At 50.9% G+C, this 14701-nt stretch overlaps 1 protein-coding gene and 1 non-coding gene across 2 annotated transcripts in view; both read right to left on the reverse strand.

Annotated features, from left to right (window-relative positions):
* The window catches only part of LOC131208089 (uncharacterized), a 28182-nt gene extending 15013 nt beyond the window's left edge, over positions 1-13169 (reverse strand). The window contains exons 1-8 of the mRNA XM_058200735.1: positions 12820-13169; positions 8154-12732; positions 6684-8093; positions 3219-6586; positions 3058-3145; positions 2684-2837; positions 2230-2614; positions 1920-2009 (exon numbers count right to left, since the gene is read on the reverse strand). Coding sequence (XP_058056718.1) covers positions 1920-2009; positions 2230-2614; positions 2684-2837; positions 3058-3145; positions 3219-6586; positions 6684-8093; positions 8154-12732; positions 12820-13169 — 10424 coding nt within the window. The remainder of the gene's footprint in view (positions 1-1919; positions 2010-2229; positions 2615-2683; positions 2838-3057; positions 3146-3218; positions 6587-6683; positions 8094-8153; positions 12733-12819) is intronic.
* Positions 2914-3006, reverse strand: LOC131212992 (small nucleolar RNA U6-53/MBII-28). The gene has a single exon (XR_009156942.1). It is a non-coding gene; the product is annotated as a small nucleolar RNA U6-53/MBII-28 (small nucleolar RNA).
* Positions 13170-14701: the final 1532 nt, after the last annotated feature.

A 14701-nucleotide genomic window follows, 5' to 3' on the forward strand; every position in this document is an offset into this window, starting at 1 on the left:
ACATGCGCGCACGCACACACACACACACACGCAAGGTTGTCGATTAGTCCCGGCGCGTTGGTGGTGTGGTGGCGTTTGAAGTGCAGTGCGTATCGTAGAAAGGAAACGTAAATCATTTGCTCACAAACAAGACGGGCATTGGACCGGCATTCGCTAATGCTTCCGTGGGGTGGAAAAAGGAAAGTAAAGGGTAAGCCTGTCGGTTCAATAACTAGGAGGAAAAATAAAAGATCTACAAACGGGAAATATTACATGACGAAGGTACAAACACTGACATCGTATAAGTGTTACATGTTTACGATATCTTTCGCTATCTTCATTCTTTTTGTTTATGATCCCGTCAACATAAAGCATCTAACGAAATCGCGATTTTAGCACAAGCCATACGAACAAAAGAACTTTAAAATATGTATCATGAATAGCAACAAAAAAAGGGTTCTCTAGCTCACTTTGGTAGCAAAAAACAAATTTTTGTAGCCTTTTCATTTTCACGCCTCGATTTGCCATCTGCGTACGCTCAATAGTGGGTTTCGATTGAGTTTTGTTTCCGGTGTATAGTTGAGTTGGATGTTGTTAATAAAGTCATACATTTATGTATTTACACACGCAGAAAGAGAGAAGGAAAGAGAGAAAAAGAAACAATCCAATGGTTCCCCGGGGGACACAGAAAAAGAGATTTAGGACTACCCACCCACGCCGCGTTTGGACGATACCAGGACGCCACAGGTTCGCGGCCATCGAAGGTTATACGTAATAAATTCGAAAAAGAACCGTGCTCGGCCCTTATCCACAAAAATGTATAAAAACAGTGAGAGAATGTAATAGTAGCAAACATTACATTAAAAGAAAAGATAAGGACACAGACATAGAAATCGAAATCAACAACACCATTAATAAGGGAATATTCGAAATTGATAAGAGAGTGTAGCACACTTAAACACAATTGATATACACAAGGTAAGCAGCAAGGCATCTTGTCGGTTCGCACGGACTGCAAGATGAGGTGGGATTCCAAGAGACAGAAAATAGTAGCCCAAAGAGATGAAAAATAGGTGAAACTTTGTGAGTCCATATACTTGTAATTAACATTAAGTTGGTTCGATTTAAATTTGCAAAGTAGACAACAAGAGTAACGAAAAAACAAACAAATGGTAATTAAACAGTAAACTGTTTGTGGTAAGTGTGTATCGAAGGAGAGTATCGATGATCAATATACACATCTGATCATATCGTAAGGACGTTAAGGATTCGGGCAGTTTAAGCGATATTTTGCAACTTTTTGAACGAATGAGTAGCCTTTTTACAAATACAAATTGAAAGAAAAGCACAAAGGAACGGGAATATCAATACGACAAAAATTGCATTCATATCGTAACAAAATATAGTTAAGCTTTTTCTGCTTCGTGGATACGACGCACAGGAAACAACATTGAAAATATCAAAGAACAAAACTGAAATCTGTGTCACTAAAGAAACCCGACAAACGTAGATCGGCGCAGTAGGTCAGTGAAATGAACACGGGAAACGAAAGTTGCTTTCCGTTAATGCTTATGGAATACGGGATAAATGGCAGTAAAATGGATTAGCAGTGTTATAATTCGCACACTTCGCACATGAAATGATTGATCGCAACCGTTAATGTATGTATGATGAATTTGGTTAGTAAGAATTACTAATTAGTTATCGCAAATATTTATCAAAGAAGAACTGCTCGTGGAAGGCTTCACAACAGAAAAAAGTATTGCTTTTGCAATAGATGGAAAAAGTGTAGATTAAAAAAAAATATGCGTAAAAAATTAGCAATGGAACAAAAATAATGGTAATGTAGCCAGGGCAGATGCTGATGAAAGGGTGGTGTATAACCACGAAATGTACCACAGGAATGTACTGTCACCAGTAAGGAGCAAAGAGGAATATACCTTGCGTTAGCGCCATCATTGATTTGGTTAACCAAGTCTCCAAGAACTTCGTGCTTGATGTAGTACAGCATGCGAACACGTAGCAGTACTCTGGAAAGAAAAGAGGGTAACAGCAAAGTTAAGAAAACCCAAAATGCCTCACTTCATCTCTCCGCACCGCCGCACCACACCCGGGACAACGGTGTGCGGATGTATTACGATACAAAATCGTCGAAAGTAGGACAAATTGAAGCGCTACCGACGACACAATGGTGAGGTGAAAACGGAGATTTTTTTCTGTTTTGAAGAGGATGTTTTGCATTCTTCTCACTTGTTAGCGTGTCTGGTAAGGTGCTTCTTGTAGTTTATGTCGAGCAGGGCGTCCGCGTCGTATTTCTCGTCTTTGCTCCAGTGATGCGGATCGGACGTCGGTGTATTGGTGCCCCCAGTATCGGATCCGGATTTGGCCGACTTTTCGCCCTTCGGACCGGAAGAGTTGGACGAAGCGTCCTCGTTTGCTTCACCGGCTCCGCTGCTGCTTCCTATGCCAACAGATACAGAACCAATCGACGCCGTTGTCGGGCAAGTTGATTGCGGAGTAGTGGGACCCGGTGTTGCTGTTCCCGATCCACTACCGTTGCCACCACCGCCGGTCGCACTCGATTCTCGTTTCGGTGTATTGCAGGCAGACGTTGAACCCGACGTTGATTTCCGCCCTGAAAATGCAGAAACTCATCGATTTATAACGTCAATCGCTTCTTTGGATTACACACCAGTGACAGTACCTTTAGCGTTTCGACCTCGGGGGACCAAATTGTGCAAGCCACTGTGGTTGCGGGCAATTTCTCGCTGTTCACCGCCCTCGTTCGGTGTTATCAGGTCCCAGATGAAGTTTTTAATTTTTTCATCACCCTGATAGCGCTCCAAACAGTAGAGTAGCTGAAAGTTAAAAAAGAAAATCACAATGAAAGCTAATTTTGCCAAACATATTGCCGGAATTTGGTACAAAACCAATATCATTCAGTGTATAAAGTGAGAAGTTCAATGGAGTTTTACTCAGCGAAAACCTAAAGTTTTCTCAATATTAGCATAGCAGTCATCATTATGAAGCTGCAACGTCAACTATTTCTTTTAGCACAACACAAAGTGTGATACTTACAATGACCCGGGCACAATCTTCAACGTCCTGCTCTCGCCAACCGCGCTTGAACTGTCCTAGCTCGAGAATTTCTGTCCATCGTGCCCAGCTAAAGAAGAATGTTATTTCAAACTCAATGTTAGTTTATCCTAAAACGCAATACCACAACGCAGGCAGCTTACCCGTGTGACAGTAGTCCCTTTTCGACCTTGAAGCACTCCGACCTCGCCCAATTGCCGTACGAAACTTCATCGGCGCCCAACACCGCGAGCGTTTCCCGATCACGTGGCACATAATCGTCGTGCTGCAATTGCTGCAACTTTTTCTTCTCCTTGGCGCCACGCGTCCGCTTGCTGCGCGTCTTTAGACCGCCACCACCTTCTTCACCATCCGTACCCTGCTCACCAGACGACTCGTCCGAAATGTCCATCGGCACATCGTCATGACCATACCGCTTGATTTGCGTCCGTCTACGAGGTTCCGCTATTACCAGATCTTCAGTTTCATCCTTCTCGCAAGCGGTCGGATCAATCTCCGCCCTTTTGGCCCATTTGTTCCAAAAGTCCGGATCGTCAATGTTGATGTCGCTCCGGTTGGCCGCCGCGGCGAACGATGCCTTCGAGAAAGTCGAACCTTTCTCGCTTTCCATCGTGATCACCTGCGTTCTGCGCAACAAGATCGAGTCGATATCCTCTTCGCAAAACTTATCCCCTGCGTCATCGTCCATCACCGCACCGTAGGCTCCCTTCTTGAGCAGATCTTCGATCTCTTTTTTCGAAAGTTGACGCTGCGTGCCGTCCTTGTTTTGCCCAGTGTTCATACTTTGCAGGACGGCCTTATCAAGACCCAGCTTCAGTGATGCCTTATCGAACATTTCGCGCTCGTACGTGTTGCGACAAAGCAATCGATAGATTTTCACCATCTTCTGCTGACCGATACGATGGCACCGTGCCTGCGCTTGCAGGTCATTCTGTGGGTTCCAGTCACTATCGTAGATAATCACCGTGTCAGCGGCCGTCAAATTAATGCCCAATCCACCCGCTTTGGTACAAAGCAGGAAGACGAACCGATCCGAGTCCGGCTTGGAGTAGCGATCGATGGCAGCCTGGCGCAAGTTACCACGAATTCGGCCATCGATTCGCTCGAACGGATACTTCTTGTACATCAGGTAGTCCTCTAGAATGTCCAGACAGCGCACCATTTGGCTAAAGATTAGCACGCGGTGTCCGTTCGCTCTCAGTTTCGGGAGAAGCTTATCAATCAACACCATCTTGCCGGAGGACACGATCAAATTTTTGTAGTATGCTTCGGCATCTTCACCATGCTGCTGCCGGTAGTCGTATTGAATCTGATCCTCTGCGCCATTCAGCAGATACGGATGGATGCAGCACTTGCGCAACTCCATCACGGTGTTCATTAAATTCGGTATGTTGGCCGAAGTTGTGCCTTTCATGAGAAAAGAAAAGTTCTGCTCGAGAATACCACGATAGTATTTCTTCTGGATGTTGGTCAGCTCTACTTCAACAATAGTCTCCTCCTTTGGAGCGAGCGACTTCTCCACGTCGTCCTTCAACCGTCGCAGCATCATAGGTTTCAGCAGAGCCTGCAGCTTCAGCACTTCACTCTCCGTCTTGAGACTGCCGAACTCGCGCAGGAAATCCTCGCTGCACGCGAACTGGCTTGGTTCAAGGAAGTTGAGCAGTGAAAACAGTTCGTTCACATTGTTTTGGAGCGGCGTGCCAGACAGGAGCACACGATGTTCAAGATTCAGCTGACGTAAACCCTCGAGCAACTTACAGTTTCGGTTCTTCAAACGATGCGCCTCATCGATGACGCACGTTCGCCAAGTGAAGTTTTTCAAGTCTTGATAATCGGTCACGATCATTTCGAACGTGGTGATGAGTACGTTAAACTTTGTGATGTCGCGAATCAACTTGCCCGTTTCAGTACGATAGTACACTTCGTAGTCTTGGATCATCTGCCGGCTCGTCGCCGACCCGTGATACACGATCACATTCATGTCCGTCCAGCCCTCGAACTCTCGTTGCCAGTTCGGTATGGTTGACAGCGGAGCAATGACCAGAAACGGGCCTCGGATACCGTACTCGTACACCGAGTTAACGAACGTTAAGCTCTGAATCGTCTTTCCCAGTCCCATCTCGTCGGCCAGGATGCAGTTGTTACCCTTGTACCACGAGTAACGCAACCAGTTCAAACCCTCCAGCTGGTAGGGACGAAGCTTGTTGCCAGCCTTGAAAATCGGTGACTCGGGCAGAGCCTTCCACTGGTCCGGGTGGGGTCGCTTCTTGGTTTTCCACTCACTCTTTGGTGGAATTTTGTTGAACTTGTGGTACTGCTCGATCTTCGGCTGATCCACGTCGTCCTCCAACTCCCAAGTGCTGTCCTCGTACGGTAAGCTCTTCCACTTGACAAGATAGTGTTTCACGGACTTTCCCTCATCGTCCGTTAACTCCGACACGTCCAGTACACGGTCAACCTCGACAAAGTCCGGATTAAACGACTCTTCGTCTAGACTTTCGAAGATGTTCAGCTGCTGCTGTTGTTTCATCAGAAAGCGCTTGATCTTGTTGCCGACCCGCTTATCGCCCTTGAACAACTCGTCTTCGGTGCGCCACTCACAGTGCAGATAGGAAAAGTTGCGATACTTTACAAAGTACTCCTCCACGTCTATGTACACCGGTTCAGGCTTCTTTTCCTCTTCCTGCGGCTCGCCAGCTTCTTTCTTTAGCTCTGTCGTGTCAACCGGAGGCATCGTGATCACTTCGGCAGAATCGCCCTCTTCTTTCTTCACCAATGCTGTCGGGGATTCTGTGGTTGCATCGTTAGTTTGCTTAGTGTCCGGATCCTTGTCTACTTCTATCTTTTGAACAGCATCCGATTTTTCAACAGAAGTGCGTTCATCGCTTTCTGCCTTTTGAGGTTCAGTGCTATCACCAATGTTCCCCGTTTCGTCCTCCTTCGCTTCGGTTGACTCAACTGGTTTGAACGTGGAATTTTCTTCTGCATCCGTTTCCATAGGTTCTGACTGCTTTTCCTGCTCCCCATCTTTTGAGAGTAGTTCCGTATCTGTTTGTTTCACTTCCAATTCCATCGCTGTTTCATCCTTGCTCTTTTCGGGCACATCCGTTTCCATCTTTTCATCAACCAGATCGACTGAAGTAACCTTTTCCAAGACAGCAGATTCTCCAAGAGTTTCTTCGGCTTCCAAGAGTTTCTTCACTTCACCTTCATTCTCGGTTGATTTCGTTGGCAACGTGGCTTCATGCGTTTTCTGTTCTTCGCCCATCGTGCCATCAACGTCTTCTGCAGTGTCATGCTTTTCACCTTCCACTTTGTCGGATTCTACTTTAACTACTGCATCAGGGCCACTAGCCTCCGTATCGTCCTCTTTATCACCCTCCTTGCGTTCGTTCTTCAACCTCACTTCGCTCGCTTCCAGATCAGGCGTTTTTTCTTTTGGAGGCCGTGGTGGAGGTTCCGGTTTAAGCTCGCGCCTTCCCCTTCGTACGGCCAGCACTAGCTGGACGACCTAAAATAACAACACAAACATCGTTACGATTTGCTTCCTTTACGTTATAAACTCGAAGGGTTCAGTTGATCGAACAGTTGATCAGTTGATTACTTACCATGGAATCTTCCTCCGAGGTGTTGACATACACGTAGTTAGGTTTGTTAGCTTCGTCCAATTTGACTTCGCCACTTGCATCTTGCAAAGCGACTTTCGCTACATCCGAAGTGCTAACCTTATCGTCTCCTTCACCGGCTAAACCCAACGATCCGGCGGTGCCACCACTAGTATCACCACTGCCAACCACGGAACCATCCAAGCCAACTGTGCCAGCTGCACCCTCAACAACAACACCGTCCACAGCACTAACGTCCTTCCGTTCGAGCGCTCCTTCCGACCGTCGATCCTTTCGCCCACCACTTGAAGTTGGTGTCGGTGACATGAGTCCCGATTCGTCGTCTGAGAAACGCAACATAACGTCATCGACGTACTTTTTGCGCTGTGTGTTACGAGCCGAGCGTCTCTTGGAACTGTCGGCGTCCATGTCAGGCGGCGGAGACGGAGGCGGTGTGCTTAACAGGTCGTCCCCTTCCCCATCGGACTCGGTGACAATCATTCGACTGCGACGCGATCGACTCTTCGAGCTGCCAGATTTACCACCGCTTCGACGTGACGAAGACCCGCCACCCCCACCGCCACCGCTAGGACGATTACGATTTTTGCTGCTACCACCTCCTTCGCCACCCTCCTTGCGTTTGCTACTGCTGCTGCTCTTTTTCTTGCTCTTGCTGGGCGTTTCCGTCTCTCCGCTTACACTCTCATCGTGTTCTTTCTTATCCTCCTCTTCCTGTGCAGCGGTCGGATGCTTATTGTTGGGTATTTTCGATACGGGGATGTCGTCAAAATCGGTGACATCTTCCGTTTTAGTGGCCGCCTCTATCATGGTGCTATCACCACCTTCGGAAAGTTCCTCCGTTGTCGTAGTAATCGCTCCCTTCGACTGGTCATCACCAACGACGTCTTCAGTTTTTGCACCGGATGTGCCTTCGGCTGGAACATCAGCAGTGAGATTTTCTTTCACCCCGAAAACACCCTCAGTTGCAGACGATGGAACATCACCTGTAGGACACTCTGCTCCTTCCGCCGATTCGACGGCCGTCTGCAGTTTCCTCGCTTCGGTCATCATTGTCAATGACTCTTTCGTGTCGTCTGGTGCGCCCTCGAATGCCACATTCTCAGAGACAGTGCTTTGCTCAATCTCATTTGTGATTTGTGAATGCATTAATGAGGCCAACGACTGATTCTCCTCGTTCTCGCTGGCCATTCCAGTGGCGGACGTTTTCGATTGCTCATGATCACCAGCCTCGGCAAGCGTCATGCTAGCACCATCCGCGGTATCATCCATCGACAACGAATTCTCACCGTCGCTCGCAGCATTGGTGGTGGTTTTCCGACTACTCTTGCTCTTTTTCTTCGAACTCTTCTTCGATTTACTTTCCTTCTTTGCCGGAGAATCCTTCACCACACTCTCAGTTGAAGCGATCGATAAACCATCGTCACTTCCCACTGGGGCTCCTGCTGTTGCTGCAGCTTTTGCCGGTTTTTTCGATTCGCGAGGTTTGCGTCGTTTTTTGATCTTCTTTCCGCACGCATCAGTTGATGTGTCGAGATCGCCCGCACTACACGACAAATTGTCTTGGGAGAGATCACCTGCTGCATTAATCCCAACGCCACTACCTTCTAGTGCTAGTTCGTGGAACCCATCGGAGCTAACCTCTGGTAAGCCCGTTCCCGCCGTTACGGAATCTTCCGATACCGGTAACAGCGTTGTGGCCAGTGGTGCATTCGGTTGCGAAGCCTCATCGCCCGAGGTGATTCCGCCAACAAGCCCAGGCAGCAGCACAGGAGTTGTGGTGCCAGCCACAGCCGCCTCCTGTTGCGCGGTCTGTTTCTCTGCTGACTTTTTCGCACGAGATTTGCGCGGTTTGCTGGAGGGTGCTCGGGCCCGTCCACGACCTGTCGTGCTCGTTACCTGCGGACTGTCGATCATGGCTTGCGCAGCAGCTGCCGCAGCCGCCGCTGCGGCGGCCGCAGAAACAGGAGCCGCCACACCGAGGGCCGTTGTTTGCGGGTAAAGCGGATGACTTTGCATCAGTAGGCACGGTTGAGGCCCCAAGCCCTGACATCCGTCGGTCGTTTCATGCTGCTGCAACATTGCCATACGTTCCTGGAGGCGCATCATCTTCTCCTGATTGTCGGCTATCGGTAGCTTGTACATGTCCTGCATCTGCTGCTGAATAGCGGCCCGCTCTTGAGCGTGCGACAGCGGCGTTTGATAGGGCGGCGGGGGCACCAACATCATACCATCGGGCGCTCCCGTTTGCATGCCGTGCATTGCTGGCGGGACACCTGTTGTAGCAACAGCCGCGGCAGTTCCGGTCTGTGGTTGTTGTGCTTGCGCATTTTGAGCACCAACGTGCACCATCGTTCCACCCGAAGTTGGATGCATTCCATAAAGACCCCCCGCCGTCGGACCTGCTTGACCGATCAACGTTTGTGTGTACGTTGGATGGGAGTGCAGCTGTGGACCAGCAGCTCCCGCCAAAGTCGTTCCCGTGGCAGACACGGTACTGGTCGATATTGATGGTTCACCACCTGGCAATATTGTCGTGTCGTTTACTGCCGTCGTCGACGTCGGTACAACTGTGGTCTGATCGGGACTTTTACTTGCGGTCGTCACTTCCGGTGCCTGCAGATCCGTCAAAGACGTGAGAGGACCCCCTCCGGCCGATGGTTCGTTCGATATCGACTCCCCTAACTGCTGTTCCAGCATCGAGGAGGTTTCGTTCGCCAACAGATTGTTTCCATCTGAATGTTGGTGATGTTCTTCCAAAAGTGTAGCACCTCCGTCAATCAGGTTGGCAGCGGTGGCCGACGGGTCTTTCATTGGCTCGTCTAGACCGCCGAGATTGTTGTCTTGCCCCAGCAGTAAACCGGCAGCAGTGGCATGCTGTTGTTGTTGCTGCTGATGCAAAGCCTCAAAGTCCGTACCAGCCATTAACGAACTCGAACTAGATGACTTCGTATCGTCCGTGTTGGATTCAGCTGGAGCAGGGACGATGCTGTCGCGAGATTCCTCGTTGCTACTGCTACCGGTCTGCTCGGCAGACACTGACTGCTGCTGCTGCTGTTGTTGTTGCTGTTGTTGCTGCTGCTGACGAGGGTCTACGACCTCCGCCAGTGGCGTTAGGGTTTCGTGTGAATAAACGGACGCCGTGCTGCCTGTGCTCAACGTCTGATTCAAGCTTGGCGGAGCCTCATTCGCATTGCTCGATGCTAAGCTATCGATCAGGCTAAAGTCGGACGTAGGAGGCACCTGCTGATGATGTTGCTGCTGTTGCTGATGCTGCTGCTGATGCTGTGCCTGTTGATGGTGATGATGTTGATGCTGTTGCATTTGTTGTTGTTGCTGATGCTGCTGCTGATGATGTGGTTCCTGTTGCTCAATCAATCCACTTGAGGAATGATGTTGCGATTGATGTTGCGATTGATGTTGCTGTTGCTGCTGCTGCTGCTGCTGCTGCTGCTGCTGCTGTTGTTGCTGTTGTTGCTGTTGCTGTTGCTGCTGCTGCTGCTGCTGTTGTTGCTGCTGTTGCTGTTGCTGTTGCTGCTGCTGTTGTTGCTGTTGATGGTGATGGTGATGATGTTGATGCTGCTGATGGTGATGGTGCAAATGGTGATGATGCAGATGTTGCTGTTGTTGCTGATCAGTTATAGACGATATTGGTGGCAGTTCGACAATCGATTGCTGCTGGTGCTGCTGATGTTGCTGGTGGGCCTGGTGCTGTTCCAGAGAAGCGCTACCATGCATCGATGGGAGATCGTTCATCGATGACTGTTGCTGTTTTGGTTGATGTAGCTGCTGCTGCTGTTGCTGCTGCGATTGTTGGGAAATGTTGTTCACCGCTTGCAGGTGCTGATTAGGGCCGCTTGGCGACATCAGCAAATCGTCATTAAATGACGGTGAGTGGAGTTGCTGCGAGATCGAATGTGATAGGCTGACGTGACCGCCGCTTCCACCACTCGCTGTTTGCATGGACGCTAGAGAAGCGTGGTGTTGCTGCTGGTGCTGTTGCTGCTGAGCCTGCATAGCCGATTGCGGATGCTGACCGGGCCCAGCGTGATGCTGCGGCGAGGCAAGGTGAGATCCGGGCTGAAGTTGCGTGAGCATCGCTGCTTGCTGCTGCATCTGCTGCTGTAGCGATGACAGTTGCTGAGAAGGCTGCTGTTGTTGCTGTGCCGCTGACTGCGAACCCGTTGATTGACTGTGGGGCTGCGAAAGGTGCGGCTGGTGAAGGCTATGTACAGGTTGGGCCACCGAAGTGACCGGGTCGACACCGACACCGTGTACGGACTTATCGTCCAGAGAGCCGTATTGCAGGACGCCACCCGGACCCCCAGGCCCCGTTGCCGCCGGGGACGGTATCACAGGCATAGTGGTTTGCGACACGGGAGGTATCAAGCTCGAGATGTCGTTCAGTTGGCTGATCTGCTGCGCATGCGGTGGTGGCGGTCCATGCGGACCGTGAAGATGTGGGGCGTGTGCTGAGTGCATCGGGGGCATATGCTGCTGTTGCTGCGGACCTCCCGGTCCCGGTGGACCTGACCCTTGCATACCGTGGTGCGCACTACCGTTGATACCTCCACTGCCGGGCCTTTGCTGCTGTTGCTGTTGAACTGCTGCCATCGGTGGCCACTGCTGGTGCTGGTGTTGATGTTGCGGTGACATCGGTAATCGTGGCCCCAGTGGAGACAAAGGGTTATTGGCCATCTGCTGCTGATGACCCGGTGGCCCCCGATAGGCTGCCTGAGCGTACTCCATACCCGTTGCAGCCGACGGTGGCATTACCATCTGTTCCAGTGCTTGCAACGTCGTGTTGACGGCACCGGGACCACTGCCGCCCGAACTGGCTGTCGTCAGTTTGGTGCCCGGCATCGAACTGACCTGCGGTCTTGGGCTCTGCATCCCTCCGCCTCCCGCCACGGATCCAGCACTGGCACCTCCCGCGCCACTACCCAAATGAGGGTGTGGTGAGTGTGTTGACGTTGCCTGCGGCGATTGCGATGTTACAACACCACCAGGTCCCGGAGGTTTCGCCGGTGACATTACTGGACGCGGTGACATCTGTGTGTGAGGAGACATCTGCGGTGGGCGAGGTGACATCTGCGGCGAGAGCTGAGGGAAAGGAGCCCGATACTGCGGACTTCCACCGTGCTGAGTCGGTTGAGGTTTGGTAGCATTCGGCAGGTACGATTGTTGCTGGGGGACACTAGCCCCGTAACCACCGGCACTACCCCCGCCGCCGGCACCTGGCACTACACCGGGCATCGCTCCCGGATGCGTCATTGGGTGATGTCCCGGACCCGGGCCAGGTTGCTGTTGTTGCTGACCCAACGCCCCCAGCCCATGCAGTCCGCCGGCAGCGGCAGGATTCGCTTGTGCCCCCGGGTGCACAAGGCCCGGATGCTGCTGTTGTTGACCCTGCCCCCCTTGCTGGTTGGCTACCAGTCCCGGATGGTGCTGCGGTTGGCTGCTGTGTGTCTGCTGCTGACCAAGCTGCCCAGGGTGAAGTTGCTGTTGCTGCGGTTGCGGTAGGTGGGAGGGTTGCTGCGACGGATGCGTCGGAGCTAGACCTCCCGGTCCACCGGTCGGTTGCTGCTGCTGCTGCTGCGGTGTGCCGAGCTGGTGCAGGCTTGTGGGAACCTGACTACCACCGGCACCGAGGTGCTGCCCGTAACCACCACTAGGATCAAGCTGGTGTTGATTGTAGACGTGCGCGGACCGTACTGCGGCGTGTTGCTGCATGGCCGCCGCTGCCGCAGCCGGTCCGTAAGCCCCATACCCGGTTTGGGTCGGTCCCGGAGCTCCCGGGTACATCGCGTGGCCCGGTTGCGGGTAATGCTGCGACACGCGCTGCTGCTGCTGAGCTTGCTGCTGCGGTTGCTGCTGTTGGGTCGGTTGCTGCTGTTGCTGCTGCTGTTGTTGCTGGGGTTGACTTAACGCACCGTAACCCTGGCCGGGCATCATTCCACCCATCATCGATTGCTGCGTCGGATATTGCAGCTTCTGCGGATCCTGCTGCGGATAGCCTCCCATGTGTCGATACCTGTGTGCCAAAGTCATGGACACGATATTAGTTGTTGTCATATTTGGGGGTCAGACTGCGATCGGAGTTTATGAGGGCAACACTTACCCCGTAGGTGCTTGTCGCTGCGTTGGGCCTTGCGGTGGAACCTGCGGTAGCCCGTATTGCATCGGTGACGCGTACGGATTGGGTTGCGGTGGTGGAGGTGGCTGTGCCCCCCACACCACATCGCCCATGCCGGCCATCCCGGCCGCACCGTGGTCTGGCATCGAGTACATTGAGTCGGTGCCGGCTGGCTGGTGATACGATGGGTACTGGGATTGCGGAGGAGGCTGTTGCTGCTGCATCGGGTGTGGGGCCCGATGCCGCGCGTATGGCCCTCCCGCATTACCCGGTGGACCCATTCCCCGCGGGGCAGTAGGATCGTATCGATAGTAGGCATCCCTGAAAGTGGACATTGAACATTAACACTCTTTCGCAACCAACGATCGTGAAGGGCGCTGACAAGGGGACCTATGGAACTACAAATTTGCACAGTTTCGAGCCTAGTCGGAGATTGGACACGTTTTGTCGGTGCATATTCGCACCGCATCGTGTCTTTTTAGCGCATTCGGTTCTATTTCTGACTCGTGGTTTGCGCGCACGTCTTGTGATCGACGTACACGACATACGAAAAGAAAAGATTTAATTAATGTACACACCGAGGAGAATTGGTGTTATTTATAGAACATACTACACTTCCAATGATCCAACGGAACCATCATTCACTTGCTGGTCGATCGTTCGGGAGGAGTGTGTTTGTTGGAGTCCAAAAACAAAGAAATTTTAAGAAAACCACGGACATTGTGAGTTCAGCCAAAATGCGCTTAAGCTTAATGTTTACTTTTCATACAGAAAAACACTCCTTTGAAGATCAAGAGCGAGAGATTTCAGATGCGAAACACATTTTGTGAGAATTAGTTTTCTTAGCACAAGTGGTACTCTCACACCCGCCTGCGATCGTTTATCAATTGATATTAATCCACAAACTGTTTGCCAATACTTACATTTTGAATTGTTATATAAAAAATAGATCGGTGGACCCTTGGATCTATCGTTGTTTACTTAATATAGATATTTGTTTTCTTGTTTGTCTCTACACGTGCGTTGCGTACGGTCTTCTGCCTTTCTGACAGAGTCCAGTGGAGGACCGTTGTGTTGCCGTTCCTCTAACTTTTTAACACTATTTTAACGTTTGTTTCGTTTCGTTTCTTGTTTTTGCTGGTTTTTGTTTGTTTGTTCACGAGCTTTTCTTCCTACCACTGCCGCCGCGCCGCTGCCGCTGTTGCTGCCGCTGCCGCTGCTGCTTCTGCCGTTCAGAGTTCATGAAGAAGGGAAGAAGCGTTGCCGTTGGGTTTTTCGTGAGTTCCGTGCGTGAAACGCGTCCACAAGTTGGCAGGAAGCGGATTTATTCCTCTCTATTCCTTCTCTACGGTTACGTGTGTGTGTGTGTATTGTATGTTACGTCGAACAGCAGACTGTCGGACAGGCGAGAGGGCAAATACTAGCGGGGTGGTAGTGGTAGTAGTAGAAGCAATAGTACTTTTGGCGAAGAAAAGCGTTGCTACCGTCCTCTTTTGGCCTTTTCTTGTTCTTCCACGTTTCACGTCCAACAAAACGAGTGCGAAACGAAACAAAACGGGTACACGACGGTTGCGGTGCTGTTGTTGTCCTTCTTGCTTAGCAGTTTTATAATAAAATGCTAATGCTTTCGTCCGGTTCACTTGCGTCGTCCTCCGAGCGGTTCATTTGCAGTGCTTGGAGCTGCTTCCTCTTCTGTCGGAGGAGAAAAGGGACGGAAAAATAATCAATTATTTATCACATTCTATTGCTTTCCAAGTTTCCATCACGCTGTAGTGGTCCCACACTGGCTACAAATCTGAGCAGCACCAACAACACACACTGGTTTTGCTTCACGCGAGAGAGGAGTGTTCTTGAATGCCAATGTCAG

Source organism: Anopheles bellator, chromosome 2, assembly GCF_943735745.2.
Source record: "Anopheles bellator chromosome 2, idAnoBellAS_SP24_06.2, whole genome shotgun sequence".
Lineage (NCBI taxonomy): Eukaryota > Metazoa > Arthropoda > Insecta > Diptera > Culicidae > Anopheles > Anopheles bellator.